This window comes from Coptis chinensis, chromosome 4, assembly GCF_015680905.1.
Source record: "Coptis chinensis isolate HL-2020 chromosome 4, ASM1568090v1, whole genome shotgun sequence".
NCBI classification, from domain to species: Eukaryota; Viridiplantae; Streptophyta; class Magnoliopsida; order Ranunculales; family Ranunculaceae; genus Coptis; species Coptis chinensis.
Window position 1 is genome coordinate 47,844,336 of NC_141459.1, and position 25,098 is coordinate 47,869,433.

The 25,098-nt window shown below is 37.6% G+C and overlaps 1 protein-coding gene and 1 pseudogene across 1 annotated transcript; one reads left to right on the top strand and one right to left on the bottom strand.

Moving 5' to 3' along the window:
* Window positions 1-1,756: 1,756 nt before the first annotated feature.
* LOC147503766 (uncharacterized) lies at window positions 1,757-2,134 on the bottom strand. Its single transcript, XM_086604955.1, has one exon. The coding sequence runs from the start codon at window positions 2,132-2,134 to the stop codon at window positions 1,757-1,759; it is 378 nt and encodes a 125-aa protein (XP_086461081.1).
* Window positions 2,135-21,460: 19,326 nt separating this feature from the next.
* LOC147503767 (small nucleolar RNA R71) lies at window positions 21,461-21,555 on the top strand (annotated as a pseudogene).
* Window positions 21,556-25,098: the final 3,543 nt, after the last annotated feature.

The following is a 25,098-nucleotide window of genomic DNA, read 5'->3' on the forward strand; positions in this document are numbered from 1 at the left end:
CCAACAAATGTTCATAGTCTAATATGAGTATGAACAATGAATGTTCATGCCTATTTCCTATTCATGCAATAGTGCAAATCCTAACATATTCAAATCATAACATGAAAAAACAGTCGTATGAACACTCATTGTTCATATCACTTTTTTGCAAAAAATAAAATCAAGAATTAAAAAAAAAAAACCTTTAAATCTTCTTCTTCTTCTTCTTCCCCTTGTTCTTTTTTGTTGTTGTTGTTGTTGTTCTTCTTCTTTTCCTTGTTCTTCTTCTTCATCTTCTTCTGCATTTCCATCATCATCGGTATCTGTTTTCTCGTCATCTTCAATCTCATCAACTACTTCTTTTGTTTTCTCCTCCTCCTCATCTCCTCCACCTTGTTCTTCAACAGTATCATTTACAATACTTTGTACGACATTTGATATTTCTTGTTTGTGTTCTTCACAATAAATGTCGTTCTCATACCTAAGGTTCTTGCAATTTTCAGTATTGCACAAATTTTCATCCATTTGCAATGGAGAATTTGACATTTTGATATATTTTGATTTTGATTTTGGTGAAAATTTTGGTTTAAAAAGGAATATAGGGTTTTACTGTTTTAGTGTTACTTTTGTTTTTGCTTGCATTATTTTTGCTTCAACTTGAAATGTGTGAAAAATGAGAAGTTGGAACCGTATTTGAAAGTGGACGCAACCGTTTGTTTAGGACGTGACACGTAATACACTAAATTTGGTGGGTATGAATATCCATTGTTCATACACGAAATAGGTATGAACACTTATTGTTCATGCCTCATGGATTGTTCATACCTCACCTATTAGAATGGATTGTTCATACCTCAGCTAGTTATGAACAACCATTGTTTATATTGTCATACCTGCTAGCTATGAATATGGATTGCTCATACCTCCTAGCTATGAATAACCATAGTTCAACTTGAATTTCTTGCTATGAACAACTATTGTTCATACCTATTTGGTGCTATGACAACATTGATTGTTCATACCTATCCATTTATAAGCATTGATTGTTCATACCCTAAAATGGGAATGAACATTGATTGTTCATTCCCACCATGTATGAACAATCAAAGTTCATTGTTCATAAATATGTATGAACATTGGTTGTTCATACCTATTCATATATGAACATTGATTGTGTATACCCACCAATTCTTATATCCATATATGAACATTGAATTTTGAAATTGATTGTTCATACATATACATGTATAAACATTAATTGTTCATACCCTAAATAGGTATGAACATTGATTGTTCATGCCTATCCATGTATGAACATTGATTGTTCATACCCTAAATAGGTATGAACATTGGTTATTCATACTTATCCATGTATGAATATTGATTGTTCATACCCTAAATAGGTATGAACATTGGTTGTCCATACCTATCCATGTATGAACTCTGCAACAACTTTGCAAAACACAATAAAAATTAAATAAATGAATGAAATCATAAGAGAATTTAAAAATGGATTCCAAAACTGTATTAATATATATCAGTCAATCAAAAAATATTTCATACAAAAACATCAAACAGCTTCACTAGTGCTTTCCACATCAAAAAATTGCCAAGACCTTAATACCATATCACCACTACCACTAGGCAACTCATCCCTTGCTCTAGATTCCATATCAGCAGTGTCAGAAGTTTTCCCACGACAAGTCTTTCGGTTGTGCCGGTCAGTTTTGTGGCATTTTCTGCATTTGTGGGCAATATAATGCATAACACCCGTGCTCTAAATCCTCTTAACTCGTGGTCTACCCAGAGCCCTCTTCACATTTGGTGGAAGAATTTCTACTTCATCAGAAACATCTGAACATATCTCATTGCAGCTAATTGCAGTGATCCCATAAGAGTACGTGTTGTTGAACGAAGTGGCGAGAAATGCAACTTCAATGTATGAATACACTGAATCCTCTTTGCAATAAATACTCGCAATTGCATGCTGGCAAGGAAAACCGTCTATTCCCCAATTGTTACAAGTGCAATATCTACTAAGCAAGTCAACTCGATACTCATGCTTCTCCATAACAACTTGAAACACGTGCTCATTTAACCTTGCCACAGTCACAGAACGAGCCTCCTCAATCCTTTCAGCCAATTTTACTTCCATTTTAGAACAAAGAATAGTTTTCCAATTCATGCACTCCATCCTCCGGTCTAATGGCATTTTCATTATCTTCATACAAATTTCATCTAACATGGTTATGATGGACAGATGACGCTCTTTGTCTATCCAGCTATTGAAACACTCCACCAAAGAAGAGCACATCTCACCATACTGGGCACCACGAAAGTATGCATTAGCCTAATTATCATAAGGTGCCCTAGATAGAAAATTAGATACTGCATCTCCACCTATATTCAACAATTCAGCCATGTGCTCCTGAAACTCTTCATGTGTGGAAGCATAAGCACATTTCTTGAATAAGCCCACCAACACTTTCGAAACACCACATGTCTTTGATAAAGCTGTTCTAAGGTTGTTCTCCATGTGCCACAAGCAAAAACAGTGATATGAACCAGGAAATATGATAAGAGCCCAAAATAGTAGTTTTAACCTCTTAATAATATTATATTTAGACCAATTATGTTTATAATAAATAAGAGTTAGTACTGTTTACGTGCTTTTGTGTATTTCAGGTATTGGTGTCGAATATGAGAAGAAATATGTCACTTTTGCGAGATAAAGGAGCAAAGGTTGGTTTCAATGAAGTTCTATGACTAAAGGCCAAGATTCAAGGATAAAAAGCCTTTTAAAGCCCGGTCAAAGCTGAAAAGTCAAAGTCAAAGTCAACGCGGGTAGAAATAGAGCAGAAAAGTCAACAGAACTTCCGTAGGCCGTATATTTAGACTCATACCTCGAAATTGGGCCTATTATATGTTAAAATGACCGGATCGGAAAGACCTTACTAATGGTCCATGCCTTAACCAAATCAGAGGAGCAAAAGTGGACAAAAAGTCCATTGCAATAATTTCCAATAGAGAATCCCTTTTTGGACATGTAATTAGGTTTTAGGCTTGATTTTATGGCTCCAAAGCCTATGCATGAAATTGTAGACTTAGCCCTCTCCTATATAAAGAGGACTAAGGCATAACTCTTAAGTACTTAGACTTAGAATTAGACTTAGATAGAGCTCCTAGATTTTACTTAGTTAATTATTTAGTACTTAGTTTTTAATATAGTTTTCAATTCTTAGACTCTCTTCCATTAGAGTAATAAAGCCAAGTTATTGTTCTTCATTATGTCTTATTCTCATTTTTCTATTAATGATAGTCTGATAAATCTGAGCTAAACCTCCATTAGAGGGGTTTGATGAAGCTTTGATGAAGACTTGATGTGTTAGTGTAGAAATAGTTGTAGTAATCTATTCCACTCTAGAAGGTAGTTAATTCACCATGAGAATGGGTTTAAATTACCTCACATACTAATTATTAGTTGGTAGAGATTATCATGAATAATTAGGGATTAAAATTACCCAACCTTCATGTGAAAGCATTAATATTAGGATTACAACAAATCTACACTAGCATATTAGGAATTTATCTAAGTGAAATCAAATCCCCCTAATCCCTTCCCATTTAAAATCCTCGTATTTAATTACTATAGTATAAGTCAAAACATCTTAATTAGTTCAATCACCATATTAGTATAATTACAGTCTATTACTCTCATTAATTTTGTTAAAATTGATTAAACTAGTGAAACTTACGTCTAAAACAACTAGGAGTGGAACGAATTCTCTACTCCACATATTGTATGATAAACGAGAGTAGAACTTTGATTATAGAGTAAATCCTTATTAGTTTAGCTTATTCTTAGCATAATTAGTTAAGAGTAGGTAAAACGATAGTTTTAGTTTTATCAAACGGCGCCATTGCCATCTTATTTTTGTTTAGATTCGTTTCCTTTAGTATTTTCGATCCTACCAAAACCCCATTAAACCCACCCACCCTTGTTTGGTCTAACTGTGTTTGTTTGGTTCAGAAAATAATTTTTTTTCAAAATACTACCTTGAGCGCGCCCGCGTCCTAGGTACTCTATTTCGGAAGCGCACCTGCCCTCAGGTTACTGGAATTCGTGTCAAGCAAGAGCACGCCCGCGCCCGTTCTGACGAAATCCCGATTTTTCACAAGTTATTTTCCAACTCTCTTCGTTCAAGTTATTCAGTGTTTCCAACTTCTTAAATACACTGAGATTGTGTATTCAAGATGCTATTCAAACGCATAGCAAGGAGGCATTCATGTACTCCTTTTTCCACTCCTCGCCTCTTCTGTCAAAGGAGTTTTTAATTCTAGCATATCAGAGTTGTTTTAATTGTTGTTCGTGTTTCTTTAATATTGGACTTAGTCTTGCATGAGATTAAGGTCCGATAAGAGTAAACCATCTTCTGTTCTTTATCATAAACGTTAATGCACACGCCTATCTAGAATATCACACACTACACCTACAGTAATGGCTGAAGCAACAGAGACTCCTCTCTCTGACTTTTACAAAGCCCTTAACGATAGCCCTAAGTCTTGCATCATTTTTACCGACCCAGTGGGGGATTTTTGAATTCCCCTGAATATATTTAATTTGTTATTGGTTTTTCATGGGTCAGACCACGAGAAACCTTATCAGCATATGCGTAGGATTGAACAAGTTCTTACCACGTTTCATCATCCTACCGTAGGTTCGAAACAAATTAAATTAAGGGTGTTTCCTTTAACCCTAGCCGATAAAGCGGCATCTTGGTTAACTACCCAAGTGCCTAATTCTATGGGCTTATGGGCCAAACTTGTTCAATTGTCCATGAAACAGTTTTACCCACCATTGAAGACAGATGAAATGCTTTAAAAGATTCATTTCTTCTGCCAGAATCCTCATGAATCCTTTTTAGAGGCTTGGAATCATTTCACTGACCTTCTGATCGAGTGTCCACATCATAACCTTGCGAAAGACACGCTTGTTTGTGCCTTTACATCACCATAAATAGGTTCTTGATATAATGATTGGGGGTAGTTTCCTTAGTAAAGGTGCCTCAGAGGCTTATAGGTTTTTAGAGGATCAATCTAAGCATCAAAATAATGGGGGTGGTAATGACATCCCTCGCTCCAATAATGCTTCTTCCGTAGTTAAGGCTGCCAGTATGTTTGAGGTTAAATCTGATCTTGAGCTTAGAACTTTAATTGAACCTCTTACTAAAAAGGTAAAAGCTATTTCTATTCAACATAAGCCTACTCCTGTTATGAACATAAACACTCTTCCATGTAATTTATGTTATAACCTTGAGCATACCGACTCCTATTGTCCTTTAGTCTATGAACAACCATCTGCACAGCCGGACAATGTTTGTTCCATTAATAGCAAACCTAACGCACCTTGGAGACAAAATCCCAACTTCAGTTGGAGAAATAATTAACAAGTTACACCTCCAGGGCTTAATAATCAAAATGTTAGGCCAGCAAGCAACTACAACCAAGCGCCACAAGGACAAGGACAAGGTAATTATAATAATAATTATAATAATAATATAGGTATCGTTCCGGTTAATAATAACTATCACAAACCACCCGTTAATAATCAACGTGAGATAGTTCCTGTCACACCACCTGTGGCCACTAGACCTTCACAACCGGATCGTTTCGAAGCCTACATGCAAGCTAACCAACAGATTTTACAATCCATTAATCATTCCATACAATAGTTAACCCAAGAGAAAAACCAACTGAAAGGTGTGTTTCCAGGTCAAGCTATACCTAATCCTAGAACGACAAACCCAGCTTTTGAAGTAACCGGTAATACTAGTAATGAAAATTTAAACATAGGTGAGTTAAATTCCATCACCACTCTCCGTTCTAGTAGAGTGGTTGATAACGCCGTAACTATGCCCATTGATACACCACCAGTGGTCAATGAAAATGACAATTTACTAGATGTCGAAATAGAAACTGAAGATCCTACCCCTATAGAGGTACTAGTTAAACCACAACCCAAGAGGAAAGCGGTCAAGGTTACAACTCCTATTGATCCATATGCTAAATACAGAGAGAAACCACCGTTTCCCCAGAGACTAGCCATGTTAAACAAGGAAAGACGCCTTTTTAACTAAACAGTTTCCCACTCTATCTGAACATAATGGAATCGTTAAGTACAAGGACCCTGGTCGTCCTACTGTACAATGCACCTTAGGGGATACTCACATGATAACTGCTCTATTAGACCTGGGGGCGAGTGTTAACTTACTCCCGTATTATCTATATAAACAAATAGGTCTACAAGAGATGCAACCAACTAAAATGACATTGCAATTAGCTGATCGTTCTATTAAGTATCCTATGGGTGTGGTTGAAAACGTGCTGGTTAAAGTTCAAGATTTTTTCTATCCAACAGACTTCGTTATCCTAGACACAGAAGTCGTTAACGACTCTATTCCTATCATTTTAGGCCGTCCCTTCTTGGCAACTGCCAACGTGCTCATAAACTGCCGCGATGGTTCGATGTCTATGTCCTTTGGCCATCTTTCTGTTGAGGTACATGTTTTCAAAATGATGAAACAGTTATAAGATACGGCTATCGATGGAGAAGTTAGCATGATCGAGAGCTTAGCTCAAGATTATTTCAAAAATACGTTTCCTGATAATTAGATTCACCAATTCCTTTCCTTCAGAAGTTCTGACTTCGACGATGACTCCTTGGACGTAGATGAAATCGAGGAAGATTTCCTTCGACTCTTTTGCAACTTTTCTTTACCACCTCGTGGGTCCCCCCATTCAACATCCATTCACCCACCTCACATCCTAATGTTAATCATTCACCTTCCATCACCACTATTCCCAACCTTCCACCTTTTCAAAGGAACCTTGAGTTTGCACTTGACCATCTTGTTTCTCCTGTACTTCATGATTATTTAAACCCTCTTGATACGGAAATAATAACCAAGGATAAGCCACCCGACCCTTTCATTTTCAGATGTGTGATTATACTAACCCACGCCACCAATAAGTTTTGTGCTAAATCCACATTCTCATTTTGTCCATTCATTCCTTCTAAAACTTTTCCATATCCCACATATCTTCCACAACCATCCATTTTTTCATGATCATTTACTTGGCTACCCTTTCGTCGGAGAAAACAGAAAAAATTGCATGCTAGGTTAGGTTCTAGATCCATCAGTATTCACTCTCATCCTGCTACTCCATGTCATAGGACATCTTGGTGCTTGATTCTGTTTGGTGGTGCCATCCGTGTTAATTATTTATGGACAGACCCGCAACTATTTAGATTGTTGATATATGAAAAACCGCATATTAATACATGTTTTAGTCTAGTAAGTCTCCGGAATCTGACTTTAAAAGACCCACGTTTTAAAATAAATTTTTTAAATCCTGTTTTCAAAAATTTGTTTGGGAGTAGGGTGTTTGGTCTTTCCATTCTTGATCACTCAACTTCCTATTCTTATCCCTTCCTCATCTCGTGGCTAGTTGTGGATTAGATTTTGTTGTGTTAAGATTATTTTCCCTGTTTTTAGTAGATTTTGATTCCGAATTGTTTAGTTAAGTAGTTAATATTTAATTATGTATTTGTTATTTTAAATTTGAAGTTGTTTTAAATTTCGTCATATGTTTTGTATCGTGAATCCCACCCTTCCAACTTGTTTGGGGGTAGACTTATTTATTTAGCAATGCCTCTAATCATATCCACGTATTTTTTTTTGAAATATTATTGCCTACTTGATAATGATCGGTTTATGGCGTATGTTGCTAAATTGGTGTAGGTAGAATTAGCTAGTGTTGTTTGGTGCAACCTCAAGAAGTAGTGCTTAGACGATTGCTATTTTAATTCCAGCCAAAAAGTTATTGGTTTGGTTTTGTAGTATGCATCTGATCTGTTTCTATTTTGGATTTAGAAATTTTCTTTTTCCATCTTGTTGCCTTAACTATTTGGGCAACTTGTGGAACTTAGAAACTAGTCCTCTATAAATACAGGGTTCACTCTCAACTTAACACCATACCTCTCAACTTTGCAACTCTCACTTTCACTTCAGAGCACTTCTAATACACGGAGCGCGCACGCCCCTTATTTTGCCTATACTCAGAGCGTGCACGCCCCCAAGGTACTAGAATTCTTGTCAAGCCAGAGCGCGCCCGCGCCTTTCTATAGGCTATCAAAAGTGCGCCCGCGCCTTCACCTCATCACAATGCAAGTTCTATTTTTTTAGGGTTTTCTAAGGTTACTTCCAAGAGTTCTAGAGTGTGTTTGTTTGATATGAAGTCTCCTCAGATCATTTCGGAGCAGTCCTTCAAAGATTTGTTCGTAAGCGAACCCTATGGGTCTTAGTTCCGCGACTTGATTATTCAGGCCGGATGGCAACCTCTAATGGTGAGCTCTGATGAACTATATTCTCCTGCACTTACAACTTATTTTTATGATCATTGTAAGTTCTTTTATCGAATGGATGGAGAACAAGTGTTCTCTATCACCATTGCTGATGAAACAATAGACTTAACTAAGTTTTTGTTGGCCTTTGCTCCTGGACTTTCTATGCCTGCTGAAATCCAAAACTCATGAGGTTATTTGGTTGATAATATATATGTCTACAACTATGAGTTTTTGCATGAGACCTATGGGGCAGGAATTTTTCGTGTCGAGGACCAAGGGCAATATAACGTAAACCTTGGTATCTTGTCCCTTAACGTGGGCACTGTTATGTTTTTTTATAATGCTAAATATCTTAGGGGAATGACGTTTTTCTTTTGTGAATGATGCCACTTGTGACGTTTTCCTAGCTCTAGCTGAGGGACGTATGCTATATGACCTTCCCCAGACCTTAGTGTCAAGTTTAGCACGAACCCATAGCATGAGGCATAAGTACTTTCTTATGCCTGTCTTGGTTTGTCGCATAATGCTATGTTTCTTTCCTGAGTTCTGTACCCATTTCACGGATTGGGTTGGGGTACGGTTGACATTGTGAGACCCACCAATTGCATAATACGCTCATTCCATTCAATGACTTGGCCTGGGTGGAAGCTACAACCTAATTGGGTTGCCCTTACACCCTATCTGACCAAGTGGCGCTTAACAGGTTAGTAATTGTATATGATAAATGGCATGAGGCCTGGCAAATTATCATGGCATGGCAGGATGCCAAGGAACCTCAATTCTCTATAGAAGAGGAGGACAACGCTTAAATGCTGGATATGAGGTAAGTTTGACTTTTTGCTCGTGTCTGCTTATGTCCCAAGCAATTTCAATTTTATTATTCCCATAATGGGTGAAACTCATATATTAGTATGTTCTAAATTGTTTTGCAGGTGCTCTAAAATATTTACGCGTTTCCATGGTATTTCCTACCCTTCTTATTTCTATACTTTGAGGACAAAACAAGTTTTTATTTAGGGGTGGCATAGAAATACGCGTAAATTAAGGCACCTATTAGGATATATATATGTATAATATGCACTTGTTTTCTAGTAAAAAAATAAAAAAATAAAAATAAAAAGTTTATGCTATACACTTAGGAATGCTGGTATCGTTTCTTTTTCTATGATGATAATAGTCTAGAGGTTTCACGTTAGCTCTTAAATTAGAATAGTGTTTAGAAATTTAGGTTAATATGTAGGTAATAATCATTGTATCTTTCCATAAATATATTGCATGAGCATCTATGTTTGTATTGGCAGTAAGTTTATGAAATCTTGGCTAGAGTATTTATTCTACAAATCCTGTGAGAATATAGCCTAAAGCCTTATATGAGTGAAATATTTGAGAAATGACACAAGGGAGAAGTAAATTCCGAATAGAGAAATCACACGTCCACTTACATTATCACTATACCATATCCTAAGCGAGAATTTAGGCCCTTTTTGGATCGATAAAGCCAGAAATTCAAACCTATATGAAATTATTTTCCGCTAGTCGCCCTTCTGAGCCTTTCTTTAGCCTTCTCATAAACCGTAAATCCTTTACCCTTTTACAAAAACAAAACAAAATAAAAATCAGCCTACCTATTTTTGAATAAGTCTGAGAGTAGAGATGAAATGAACAATAGAAAAGAGAAAGACCTGTGAAACCAAGAATTTGTTAGTTGCTTCAAATAAGAAAAGAAAGTTTCCATTCAAAGAAAAGAAAAAAAATGGCTAAGGATGGAAACAAAGTGTAGAAGCAAAGTAAGAACAAGGTTTTCTCTAATTACATAATATGAAGACTCTATTATCTCAGACTTGTCCTTTTGAATATCCATTTCCTTCCTTCTTAAACCATCTCCTAATCCCCGCAACACCTAATAAAGACCTCTAGATCAATTAGGAATAGGTTAGTGTGATAGTAAGTGGCAGATGTGTTTGATCGACTTCAACTTCCTTGTGTGTCATTGAGATTGTAAGGTAAAGTGTGCTCACTGCATACTGGAGTGAGCAAAACTTGAGTGGAAAAATCAGAGTGTTTTTGTCTTGACATATATATGAGGATCTACTTAATAACGCTATTCTAAAGTTTCAGAAACAGACCTGTTATTGCATTTCATAGCATAGTTCATTATATATATGTTTATCCGTAGATGATTGATTATTATGCATGTATTATCTTAGGTTTCAAATTGATTATTCTGTATTCATTGCTAGTGAGATGTATAGATATTTGAGAATAAATTAGGAAACAATAATTTTTATTTCATAGTCACTGTAGTATAGATGAAGTTTGTGAGTATCTTCTCTGGAAAACTCTCACGAGGCTATAACTCATCCACTAGGGAATTCATAGTGGTTTAAGGCCTTATTGTATATGGTCAATGTAATCGCACTCGGTGAAACGAGATTAGTTAGAACTCCATTTTTGGTCACTTATTCTAATTTCTCATATTTGCTTGAGGACAAGAAAAATGCTGTTTGGGGGTGGTTTGATAAGAGCCCAAAACTGTAGTTTTAACCCTTTAACAATATTGCTTTTAGACCAATTATGTGATTAATAAGTAAGAGTTGGTACTGTTATCGTGCTTTTGTGTATTTCAGTAGTATATTTGTTTGCTATGAAATCTCCTCAAATCATACCGGAGCAGTCCTTTGAAGAATTGCTCGAGAGTGACACCTATGGATACTGGTTCCGTGATAGGATTGTGCAGTCGAGATTGCATAATCTCCTGGTAAGTGCTGATGACTCTTATTCTCCTAAACTTATTGCTTATTTCTATGATAATTGTAAGTTTATTTATCGACCAGATAGGGAACAAGTGTTCTCCATCACCATTAATGATAAGACAATGAATTTCAGCAAGTTTTTTGTAACCTTTGTTATTGGAATGGCTATGCCTGCTCCCTAAAACTCATGGGGCTATATGTCTGATAATATATACCTTTATAACTATGAGTATTTCCAAGAGATTTATGGGGCGGGGATTTTTCATGTAGAGGACCAAGGGCAATATAATGTAGCCCTTAGTAGCTTGTCCCTTAACGTAGGCACTATCATGTTCTTTATCATGCATAATATCTTAGGGGAATGGCGGTTTTCTTCTGCGAATAATGTTGCTGGTGACGTCTTCCTTGGTTTAGTCGAGGGGCGTATGCTGTATGAAATTCCCTAGACCTTAGTGTCCAGTTTAGCACGAGCCTATTGATAAATATAAAATGAATAGTTTACCTACGAAATGAACGATGAATTCATGACGTAAGTAAACTAAAACTGGACTTTTACGAGTCTCAATTATCAAAGCTTCTACTCTCAATGCGAATTGCACTATGTGGAGTAAGAAGTTCGTTCCACTCCTAGTTCCCTAGCATGGATTGTTTTCTAAGTCTAAGAAATCAGCCTTAAGTCAATGAGAGCTTTACGAAGGGGAATTATACTACGATGCAATATGAAATTGATTATTTGAATTTAAACTACGAATGCTATGGAAATACGATTGTTTTGAATCTAGATAAAGGATTGAGGGAATTGAATCCACCTCGAATCCAACTTAATATCCTAGTATAGATTCTTGTATCTCGATTCTCACGTTCTCTACGGCAAGAAATTCGAGTTCTAATCCCTAGTGTTCATGGCATTTCTACCGAAGTACTAACTAGCATGTGAGGTCGTCCACCCATTCTCATGGCTTAAACACGACCTTCTAGAGTGGAATAGAATCTACAAACAATTCTATACTAACAACTAAGTTTTCATCAAGGCTTCATCAACCCCTCTAACAGAGGTTTTAGCCTTGATTCATCAAACTAACATTTCCCATTGAATCTAAACTAAACATGATATAAAGAATTGAAATTTACTAATCTAATTTAAACAATAATTAAAATCTAATTACTAACTAATAATTGAATGACAAGCAATAAATGAAATCAGATCTAACACAAATGTAAATGACAAGAATCTAAATTTAACAACTAGCTATTTTATTAATCAAACTAATTAAGAGTAATGATTCTAATAGTTTAATCTAAACAAGAATTGGATTTGAAATTAAACTTAATTAAAACAATCAAATCTAGATCTAGAAGCTATTCTAATGGCTACTTTCTATTCTAAGCTATGAACCCTAATTCTCTACTAATTAATCTACCATTAACAAAGAGCTAAGCTTTTGTTTTTATACATCCAGATCCAAAAATCGTGCATGGGCTTGGAGCCATGTTTTGGGCCAGAGAATCAGGCCCAAAACCCAATTCTTTTCAAATTCAAAAGGCCTCTTCAGCTAGATTCGGCTTCAACAGACTTTTCGTCCACTTCTGCTCCTCTGATTGGGTCAAGGCTTGGACCATTGCAAAGGTCTTTTCGAGCGGTCGTTTTGACATAAGGTAGGCCCAATTCCAAGGTCTGAGTCCAAAGATATGGCATTCGGAAGTTCTGCTGACTTTTGCTCCTTTATCTCGCTAAAGTGGCACATTTCTGCACATAATGGACTTTGAAGCCCGAAATGCATAAAACCACGTAATCAAGATTAACTCTTACTTATTATTCACATAATTGGTCTAACAAGATGATTATTAAAGGGTTAAAACTACAGTTTTGGGCTCTTATCAAACCACCCCAAACAAACATTTTGCTTGTCCTCAAGCAAAGATGAGAAATTAGAATAAGTGACCCAAAATGGAGTTCTAACTACTCTCGTTTATTTGAGTCGATTGCATTGACCATATGCAACAAGGCCTTAAACCACTAGGAATTCCCTAGTGGACGAAGTTATAGCCTCGTGAGAGTTTTTCGATGAAGGTACTCACAAACTTCATCTATACTACAACGACTAAGAAAATAAAACTATTGTTTCCTTATTCATGCTCAACTATCTATACATCTCTCTAGCAATTGAATAAGAATAACCAAGTCAGAAACCTAAGTTAATATATGCATAATAATCTATCATCTACAATAAACATATACACAATGAGTAGTACTATAAAATGTTTAGCAGGTTTGTTTATGAGAACTCGGAATAGCGTCCTTAAGTAGGTTCTCACAATAATAGTCAAGAAACAACACTCTGATTTTTCCACTCAAGTTTCTTTTTACTCCGATTAGGTACAGGTGGGCACACTTTACCTTACAATCTCAATGACAACAAGGAAGCCGGAGTCGATCAAACACATCTGCCACTTACTATCACACTAACCTATTCCTAATTGAGCTAGAGGTCTTTATTAGGTGTTACGGGGATTAGGAGATGGTTTAAGAAGGAAGGAAATGGATATTCAAAAGGACAAGTCTGAGATAATAGAGTCTTCATATTACGTAACTAGAGAAACCTTGTTATTTACTTTTGCTTCTACACTTTGTTTCCATCCTTAGCCATATTTTTTTTTTCTTTTCTTTGGCTTTTGACTCCCTTTTATTCTATTTTTGGAGTTTTTATTTTATTTCTATTTTTATTTTTCTTTTCTTTGGATGGAAACTTATTTTCTTTATTTTCTGAAGCACTAACTAATTTTTGTTTACACAGGTTTTTCTCTTCTTCTTTCTTCATCATTCTATTCTCAGACTTATTCTAAATTAGGTAGGTTGATTTTTTTTTTATTTTGTTTTGTTTTTGTAACAGGGTAAAGGAATTGTGGTTTATGGAAGGGCTAATGAAAGGCTCAGTGGGGCGACTAGCGGAAAATAATTCATAGGTTTGAATTTCTGGCTATATCGATCCAAAGAGGGCCTAAATTCTCGCTTAGGATATGGTTTAGTGATCAAGCAAGTGGACGTGTGATTTCTCTATCCGGATTTTACTTCTCCCTTGTGTCATTTCTCAAATGTTTTCGGCTTCATATAAGGCTTTTAGGCTATATTCTCACAGATTTGTAGAATAAGTACTCTAGCCTAGATTTCAGAAACCTCATCGCTAACAATCATAGATACTCATGTAATATATTTATAGATAGATGTAAAGATTATTACCTATATATTAACCTAAGTTTCTAACAATTATTCGATGCAAATGTGCCTCACATTGAGACTTCTAGATTGTTAAGAGCATGGAGAAAGAAACAATACCAATATTCCTAAGTGTATAGCATAACTTATTTATTTATATTTTTGAATTTTTGAAATTTTAACTAGAAAACAAATGCATATTATACATATTCATATCCTAGCAGATGTCTTAATTACACGTGTTTCTATGCCCCCAAACAAGAAGCATGCTTTGTCCTCAAAGCATTTAAATAAAGAGGGTAGGAAAAATACCATTGAAGCGTAAAATTCAGAAACATCGCAAAACAAGGTTAGAACGCATACTAATATAGGAAATAAAACCGACGAACTCTATAAGAGTTCCACCCATTATGGGGTTAACAGAATTAAATTGCTTGGGACATAAGCGACACTAACGTAAACTAAAACTTACCTCCACTCCTCATTTGTTATTCGTCATCTTCGTCATCCTCTACTTCTATAAAGAAGTGAGGCTCCTTCGGCGATCTGCCATGCTATGATAATTTGCCGGGCTTCACGCCATTTATCATCTATGGTTGCTAACCTATTAAATGCCACTTGGTCTGCGATGGGGTGTAGGGTGCAACCTGGTGAGGTTGTATCGCCACCCTTGCCAAGTCATTGCACGGAAAGATCGAATAATACTATTGGTGGGTCGCACCGTGTCTACCCTAATCCAATCCGTGAAACGTGTACAAAAAACAGGAAAGAAACATAGCATAATACGTAAAATTAGAACAGGCATAAGAAGGTACTTATGCCTCATGGTATGGGCTCGTGCTAAACTAGACATCAAAGTTCGGGAAGGTCATAGAACCGGGCCCCGTGGCTAAAGCAAGGAAAACGGCGCAAGTGGCGTCATTCACGTAAGAAAAGCGCCATTCCCTAAAATGTTTAGCATAATCCAAAACATAACAGTTCCTATGTTCATGGACAGGCTACCAAGGGCAACGTTATAGTCCCCTTGGTCCTCAATATGGAAAATGCCTGCCCCATAAGCCTCGTGCAAAAACTCATAAGTGTAGACATGCATATTATCGACCCAATAGCACCATGGGTCTTGTATCTCAGCGGGCATAGCAAGTCCAAGAACAAATGCTAGCAAGAACCTGGTAATTTCCATTGGTTCATTGTCAATGTTGATGGAGAACACTTGTTCTCCATCCGGTCTCTCAAAGAAAATGCAGTTATTATAAAAATAAGATGCAAGTCTTTGGAGAATAAAGTTCAGCCCGGTCTTACCATAAGAGGTTCGACCAGCGTATGTGATCACCTCATCAAAACCAAGCACCGTAAGTAGTGCTTTGGAACAAATCTTCGAAAGACTGTTCGGTATTATTATAGGAGATGTCATCTCAAAACTACGCTCTAGAACAGCTGCAAAACAACCGGGCACAACTCGCTGAAAAACTGGAATTTTTTCTGGTCCAAGGAAGTCGGCGCTGAAGCCTTCAATTCAACTAGGGCGCTGGTCGCTTTTTGTATTTTGGAATTCCAGTGTTTGAGCGCGAAGTCGCTTTTGACTTGTATGCGGGCGCCTCGAGAAAAATTTTTTCGTCGGTGTAGTGCTGAAGGCAGCCTCCTCGGCAAGCTGGCGAAGGTAGATTGATTTGCAAAATGGAGATTAAACGTGGGAATCGCAGGTGTGAAGGGTGCGTGATGGAAGTTAGATGTAGTGTGAGTTGTGAGTGTAGAATGTATGAAGTTTATATAGGTTTTAAGTTGCTAAAACGGATGGGGAAGTTGCCAAAAGTATTTACTGGCGGTTTAGGAAATCCTAAAATTTCCAAACCCGAAAACGGAAACAACTCATTTTCTTGATTCTAATTCAAACCCAGTATCTTTTAGGTTGATTTTATGATTGAATGTGCCTATTTAATCTAGATTTCATCCTACAATGATTCTCAATCATAGATATGCCTAAACGGCCATAATTTCACCTTACTCCGCAATAAATTCTAACACTAGGGTTATATAAAAATAAAGCTTGAATTGATAAAACCACCCCCAAACAAGTTGGGAAGGTGGGATCAATATGAAACAACCACACATACTGAAAATAACCCCTTATATTAAAATTTTCATTCGGAGTACCTTTCACTACAAAATTCAAATTACGAAAATAAAAGTTACATTACAATAAAAACAACAAAAATAAATAAAACAACAACCACTATCAATCCTCACACTCTCTAAACACCTCGCCATCTTTGGTGGCGGAGGGCACACTCTAGTGGTGGCTCCTAGGCTCCCGAAGGTCCAAAGAGCGAGTCGTCCTTCGCCGACGACGCCATGCCTCGTGAGTCTGTGTCGAAGCGAGTCTCAGATGAGGTGGGAAGCGTGCAAGCATATCCACTCTAAACCGGGCGGCTGGCTTCCATCTCAGCCCTCGCTTTGTTCCCATCTCTCATCCTCTCTCGGGTGCGGATCTCGGTTGTGATGAATAGTCAATTGTCGAGTCCGGAGGTCTGCACAGATAGTGTTTAGTGAACGATGCCCCTATGAAGCACGCCTACGCGTTCGCGATCGGACCAACATCTCCGAAGGCATCCGTATCAAAGCAAGTCACGCCCTCCTCATCCTCCTCCGAATCATCCTCATCCTCCTCCTCTATCTCATCCCGTTCCCTATCCGCGGGCAATATCCGGCGTTGTTGGACACACTCCCTATAGATACGCGGGTTACGGTGCGGGGGTAATGTAAATCCTATCGGGCGCCGGAGCTACTTTCATCTTCAAAGATGATCTTCGTAATTAACACGGGAAGAGGTGCCAAAGACTTTCCGACCCCTAATCATGCTCGGCCAAAAAAACTCCAAGATACAGAAAATCGATTACTTCTGCTCCCCGGAGTACCCATAAGATGTGGAGGCAGGGCGGACCGATGTCACCGACCTTGTCCTTCCTTAGGACATTCCGATTAATCCATCGAAACAGAGGTGGTTGGTCTGAGGGATGCTGGCGAACACAATGGGAGTTTGTATTGTAGCTCCCATTGATGACAGTCATGCCCATCAAAGGCTCTACCCGTCAAACCGGGGCTCTGTAAAAGTGGCATCAGATGGATTCTAGGCGGAATGCCTAGAATCTCACCCAAACGATCGATGAGTCAACTCCTTCCTCTTCTTCCTTTACCAACACAAAATCCTACCCCTCCAACTACCGGTGTTGTAGAACCGCCGGACCAAGTCTTCGTGGTAGAAGGCTTCGGTCGAGTACCATAAACTACTCAGTCTCTACTAGCCATTTTCGTCACCGTAAAAACGGGTGAAGTGGTCGGCAAATGAAAACTTACTCGGTAAAAATCGGGCGTTGTTGAGCCATTTGAAGTTTGAATACGGTTTGGGGTTTGTAGAAGGTGTAGGAGTAATGAGGAAAGACCTTACCGATAAAAACGATGGTGGTGGCGATGTAGTGGTGGCAAAGACCAAATTTTGATTTTTCGGTGGTTTTGGTGGTTTGAATTGGTGGTGTTTGTGGTGGGTGGAGTTTGGAGAAGATTTGGGGTTAGGATTTGATTTTTGGGTGGGTTTATTGTATTTTCTTTTAATTTTTAATTTTGTTTTAGGTTTTGGAGCTTTGTTAATGGCGGAATGGTGGAAGAAACGATGAACTGTAGGTGAAGGTAAAGGGCCGGCTTATTTGTCCGGTGGGCTGGTTGGAGCCCAAGCCCAAAATCGAATTTTTGATTTTTTCGATTTCTTTTTCGCGAACTTCAAATCAAAATTGCCGCCGTTATCGGTCCGATTTTTTTAATGAGATATGGAAATGATCAGGAGAGAATTTCCTATCCAATGATCCATAAAACACTCTATTCCGACTTTAGATGACATACGAGATAGTGGAAAACGCCTCGAAGTGTGTGCATGACGTAAGTTATGCGAACGAATGAACTCTAAATTAATAGATTATGTCAATCCGAATCGTAATACAATAAAACGGCCTAAGCAACTCTAATGGGACATAAAACCTTTTAGTATGCGAAACATTTAACACTTTACCCCCAAACAAATTTTTACAACGAAGCTTAGAAAATTTGTTTTTAGCAGTGGGTCTTTTAAAGTCAGATTCCCGAGACTTCCTAGATTACTATGTTTATTTTTATTTTTTATTTTTATTTTTTATTTATTATTTATTTATTTATTTTTATTTTTTTTTAGAAGGAAAAACAATAAGCAATAAAGACATAATTCACACCATAGAGAAAGATGACTCAAAAATCCGAGAAAAACATGCAAGAGTGGAAAACGTGAACTATGTGAACCGTGGACTTAGGATCCGGTACTTACAGCCACACACTCCATAGGGGGGGCCCGGTTACCTTAATGGTGCACTCACCAATATATTAAAGTGAAAGGAAGTGCACTAAACACAGAAATTGAGTCGTTTATAGTCAGATACTCGAGACTTTATCTAAAATATATGTATGAACATGCAGTTGATCATATATCAACAACCGAAATAGTTGTGGATCATTCCATAAATAAATATCACAGAAAACATATCCAAACACAATCAAGCACCAAGATTTCCTACGACGTAGCCTAGTGGAATCCAAACGAAGTTGGATAACCCTATTGTGTAACCTATCATGCACCTTCTTTTTAATTTTTAAATGCGTGGGTGTTTTAGTAAATAAGTGTGGAAAAGTGAATGGTTGTGGAGAATATTGTGGATATGGATAAGTTGTAGAAAGACAGCCTGCATAACAATGAGGATGTGGTTTTAGCAACCGAACTCATTCATTGTGTGTGTAGGGACCTGCCTCAATTCTGAAAATGAAGGTGTCAAATAGTTTGTCCTTCCAAGTATCTCGTTTGCTAGGAGGATTTAAAAAATTATGAAGCCTGGGGAGAAACAAAAGGCTCGAGTGCAAACTCGAGATTCCTTTGAAAGGGTGGAAGGAGGGAGTCGAGGTGGATGTTGTGCAAGTTAGTTCTTGATAGGGTGAATTGTCACCTACTTTCAAGAAACTCATCAATTCCTCATCTAGATTGGTCATATCCACATTACTATGGTAGTCCTCTACATCTTTGAGAAAGTCATCTATCCCGGCCCTCATCAATAATATGTGTATCGACTAGTGTAGGGATGAAAATGTTGGAGTCCGACTTTCCAAAGGAAAGAATTTTGGGCATATGACTATCGGGGAACGTGTTGTTGAAATAATCTCGGTTTAAGCTCTCGATCATGCTAACCTCTTCCTCCATAGATGAATCGGGTAACTGTGTCCTTGTTTTAAAACATTGACTTCAACAGCAAGATGGCCAAAAGACATGGACATTGAACCATCACGCAATTAATGAGCGATTGGCGGTTGCGAGAAAGGGCGCCCTAAAATGAGCGGGACGAGTTGTTAGCGACTTTCCTCAGATCGAGGACTACAAAATCAGCCGGATAGTAGAAATCTTGAACTTTTACCGACATTTTCGACTACACCCTTAGGATACTTAATAGACCGATCAGCTAATTGCAACGCGTCATTTTAGTAGGTTGCATCTTGTCTAGACCTATTTGTCTATACAAATAAAATGGGAATAAGTTAACACTAGCCCCCGTGTCTAATAATAACGTCGTCAGATAGGAATCTCCTAAGGTGCATTGACAAGAGGGACGACCGGGGGTCCTTGTACTTAACAATTCCATTATTTTTCAGATAAGGTTGGGAATTGTTCCGTTAAAAGGCGTCTTTTGGTATATTTGTCTTACGCCTAGTAGTACACAATTCCTTAAGAAACTTAGCATGATGTGGTAGTTTTTAATAGCTTCGAGGAAGGGAAGGTTTATAGTTAGATTCTTAAAACGTCCCTAATCTCCTCGTAATTTGTATCCCTAGTTAACATGGCTAATTTTTGTGGAAACGGTGGTTTCGCTTCTATATTTAGCAATGGTATCACCGGATGTTTAACCGTGGCTTTCGTTTCTTAGGTTGTGTTGTAACCGGTACCTCTACGGTGGTAGGCTCTTGGTTTCTATTTGGGTATCTAGTAAAATAGTAGGTGTAGGGACTCTTGGTGGGGTAACCATAGGCATAGTTACCTTGTTATCAACCACTCTGCTTTAACGGAGAGTGGTGATGGCATTTATCTCACCTACATTTTCATATTCATTACTAGTATTATCGGTTACCTCAAAAGGTCGTGTTTGTTGTTTTAGGATTAGGTATTGCGTGACTGGCAACACACCTTTGGTTTGGGCTTTATCTTGAGCCAACTGTTGGGTTAAATTATTAACGGATTGTAGAAGCCGTTGGTTAGATTGAGCCATGGTTTGGAAAAGTTTTGGCTCACTTGTATGAAGGTGTCAAAGGCGATCGGTTGTGTGGGTGTAGTAGTCACGGGTGGTGTGGATTGGAACTATTTCACGGAATTATTTATGGGTGGATTTTGATAATTATTATTGACCGAACGATACCTCTATTTGCATTATAATTATTATAATTACCTTGACCTTGTGCTTGACCTTGTCGAGGTTGCACTTGGTTGTTATAATTATTAAAATTACCCCGACCCGCCCTTGTCGTGGTGGAGCTTGGTTAAAGCCGTATGCGGCCTAACATATTGATTATTGTACCCTCTTGAGGTGTGACTTGTTGGTTATTTCTCCAACCGAGTTGGGATTTTGTCTCCAAGGGCGTTAGGTTCACTATTAATGGAACAAGCTTGTTCATAGGCTATAGACGCTGGGAGTCGGGATGCTCGGGACTCAACGTAAACTACATGGGTTTGAATTTACATTCATGACGGGATAGGCTTTTTGTTGTACAGAAATGGCCTCTACCTTTTAGTGAGTGATTCGATTAGAGTTTTAAGCTCGAATCGTGTTTAATTTCAAACATACCGCGGCCTTAATGTTGAAGAAGAACTAGCGGAGCGGAGTAATCGCCACTACCCCCAATTATTATTTTCGCTTTAGTTTGGTCCTCTAAAAATTTATAAGCCTCCGAGGCTCCTTTACTTAAGAAACTACCCCATTCATTATGTCAAGGACTTCTTTATGGTGGTGTAGAAGTCCTTTGAAAAAGGCACGAACTAACGTGTCTTTCGCTAAGTTATGATGTGGACACTCTATAAGGAGATCGGTGAAACGATTCCAAGCCTCTCAAAATGATTCATGAGGATTTTGTCGAAAAGAAATGAATCTTGGAAAGCATCTCATCCGTCTTTAGGGGTGGGTAAAATGTTCCATAAACAGGTGAACAAGTTTAGCCCATGAGTCCATTGAGAATTAGGCGCTTGGGTTAACCAAACGCCGCCTTTATCGGGCTAAGGTGAAATTGAATACCCTTAATTTAATTTGTTCCGTACCAACCGTGTAGGATGGTGGAATGTTGTTAGGACTTGTTCAATCCCTACGATAAAGCCGATAAGGTTTTTCATGGTCTAAACCATGAAAACGGGTAACAAATTAAAAATATTTGGAGGGATTCTGAAATCCTCACATACGGGTCCGCTAGAGCGATGCAAGATTTGGGGCTATCGCCAAGGCTTTGTAGAAGTCGAGAGAGGAGTCTCTCTTTCTTCCCCATTATATCGGTGGTGTGTGTGAAATAGTAGCTAGAGGTGTAGTGTGTGGTATACTAGATAGACTTGTTTGTTCTTTGTTGTGTATTTACATTAGGTGTTTTGTTCGACCGGACCTTAATCTCATGCAAGACTAAGTCGAGCTTAACTAAACATGCAACACTCCAAACAATTCGATATGCTAGTATAAACCTCTAACGGAGAGATGCGAGGTGTGGAAGAAAGGAATACCTGACAAGGCCCTTGCTTCGCTTTATGAATAGCGTCTTGTTTACGCTTGTTTGGTGTATAGAGAGAGGTTAGAACACTGAAAAATATGAAAGATCAAAGTTTGAATCAAAACCGCCGAAATCGAAAAAATTAAAAATTTAACCAGATAGATAAGGCCTTCGAAAGTAATTGTCAAATTACATGGTGTTTTTAGCGGTCGCGCCCAAATGGGGTGGGTCGCTTCGTGTAAATTCGAATTACAGATGTTTGGCTGGTCGAATTGGTCGCTTGGTATGAAGCTGGCTTCGATTGGTGGTAGACGAAATTCCAGTAACTTAGCTGGTCGCTCTCTTTGAAGCTGGCGCCTCGCGTATTTTTCGCGAATTTGTCAACGCTGAAATGGGCAACCACAAAGATGAAACAAACAAGGGTGGGTGGGTTTAATGGGACTTAAAAATGACTACTTCTACTATGAAAACAATGCTAAAGTGCAACTAAGATGGCAGCGGCGCCATTTGATAAATATAAAATGAATAGTTTACCTACGAAATGAACGATGAATTCATGACGTAAGTAAACTAAAACTGGTCTTTTACGAGTCTCAATTATCAAAGCTTCTACTCTCAATGCGAATTGCACTAAGTGGAGTAGGAAGTTCGTTCCACTCCTAGTTCCCTAGCATGGATTGTTTTCTAAGTCTAAGAAATCAGTCTTAAGTCAATGAGAGCTTTATGAAGGGGAATTATACTACGATGCAATATGAAATTGATTATTTGAATTTAAACTACGAATGCTATGGAAATACGATTGTTTTTGAATCTAGATAAAGGATTAGAGGGGAATTGAATCCACCTCGAATCCAACTTAATATCCTAGTATAGATTCTTGTATCTCGATTCTCACGTTCTTACGGCAAGAAATTCGAGTTCTAATCCCTAGTGTTCATGGCATTTCTACCGAAAGTACTAACTAGCATGTGAGGTCGTCCACCCATTCTCATGGCTTAAACACGACCTTCTAGAGTGGAATAGAATCTACAAACAATTCTATACTAACAACTAAGTTTTCATCAAGGCTTCATCAACCCCTCTAACAGAGGTTTTAGCCTTGATTCATCAAACTAACATTTCCCATTGAATCTAAACTAAACATGATATAAAGAATTGAAATTTACTAATCTAATTTAAACAATAATTAAAATCTAATTACTAACTAATAATTGAATGACAAGCAATAAATGAAATCAGATCTAACACAAATGTAAATGACAAGAATCTAAATTTAACAACTAGCTATTTTATTAATCAAACTAATTAAGAGTAATGATTCTAATAGTTTAATCTAAACAAGAATTGGATTTGAAATTAAACTTAATTAAAACAATCAAATCTAGATCTAGAAGCTATTCTAATGGCTACTTTCTATTCTAAGCTATGAACCCTAATTCTCTACTAATTAATCTACCATTAACAAAGAGCTAAGCTTTTTGTTTTTATACATCCAGATCCAAAAATCGTGCATGGGCTTGGAGCCATGTTTTGGGCCGAGAATCGTGCCCAAAACCCAATTCTTTTCAAATTCAAAAAGGCCTCTTCAGCTAGATTCGGCTTCAACAGACTTTTCGTCCACTTATGCTCCTCTGATTAGGTCAAGGCTTAGACCATTGCAAAGCTCTTTTCGAGCCGGTCGTTTTGACATAAGGTAGGCCCAATTCCGAGGTCTGAATCCAAAGATATGGCATTCGGAAGTTCTGCTGACTTTTGCTCCTTTATCTCGCTAAAGTGGCACATTTCTACACATAATGGACTTTGAAGCCTGAAATGCATAAAACCACGTAATCAGTATTAACTCTTACTTATTATTCACATAATTGGTCTAACAGTATGATTATTAAGGGGTTAAAACTACAGTTTTGGGCTCTTATCACCTATAGTATGAAGCATAAGTACCTTCTTATGCCTGTCTTGGTTTTCCGCATCATGTTATGTTTATTTCTTGATTTCTGTACCCGCTAAACGGATTGGATTGGGGTTGACATTATGAAACCCACCAATTGCATTGTACGCTATTTTCGTGCTATGACTTGGCCGAGGGGCTACAACCTCATCGGGTTGCCCCTTACACCCCATCAGGCCGAGTGACGCTTAAAAGGTTAGCACGGGTTGATGATAAATGGTGTGAGACCTAGAAAATTATCATGGTTTGGCAGGATGCAAAGGAACCTCACTTCTTTATAGAAGAGGAGGACAACGCTTAATGTTGGAGATGAGGTAAGTTTTACTTTTTGTTAGTGTCTACTTATGTCCGAAGCAATTTAATTTTTGTTATTCCCATAATGGGTGAAACTCATATAGAGTTACGTCTGTTTTTCTTTACTTATATTAGTATGTTCTGAATTTGTTTTGCAAGTGCTCTAAAATTTTCACACGTTTCTATGGTATTCTTTATCCTTCTTATTTCGATACTTTGAGGACAAAACATGTTTTTGTTTGGGAGTGGCATAGAAACACGCGTAATTTAAGGCACATATTAGGATCGATATATATGTATAATATGCACTTTGCTTTCTAGTAAAAAAAAATAATAAAAAGTATTTATACTATGCACTTAGGAATATTGGTATTGTTTCTTTTTCTGTGATGATAATAGTCTAGAAGTTTCACATTAGCTCTTAAATTAGAATAGTTTTTATAAACTTAGGTTAATATGTAGGTAATAGTCATTGCATCTTTCCATAAATATATTGCATGAGTATCTATGTTTGTATTGACAGTAAGTTTCTGAAATCTGGGCTAGAGTACTTATTCTACAAATCCTGTAAGAATATAGCCTAAAAACCTTATGAGTGAAATATCTGAGTAGTGACACAAGGGAGAAGTAAAATCTGAATAGAGAAATCACACGTCCACTTGCTTGATCACTATACTATATCCTAAGAGAGAATTTAGGCCCT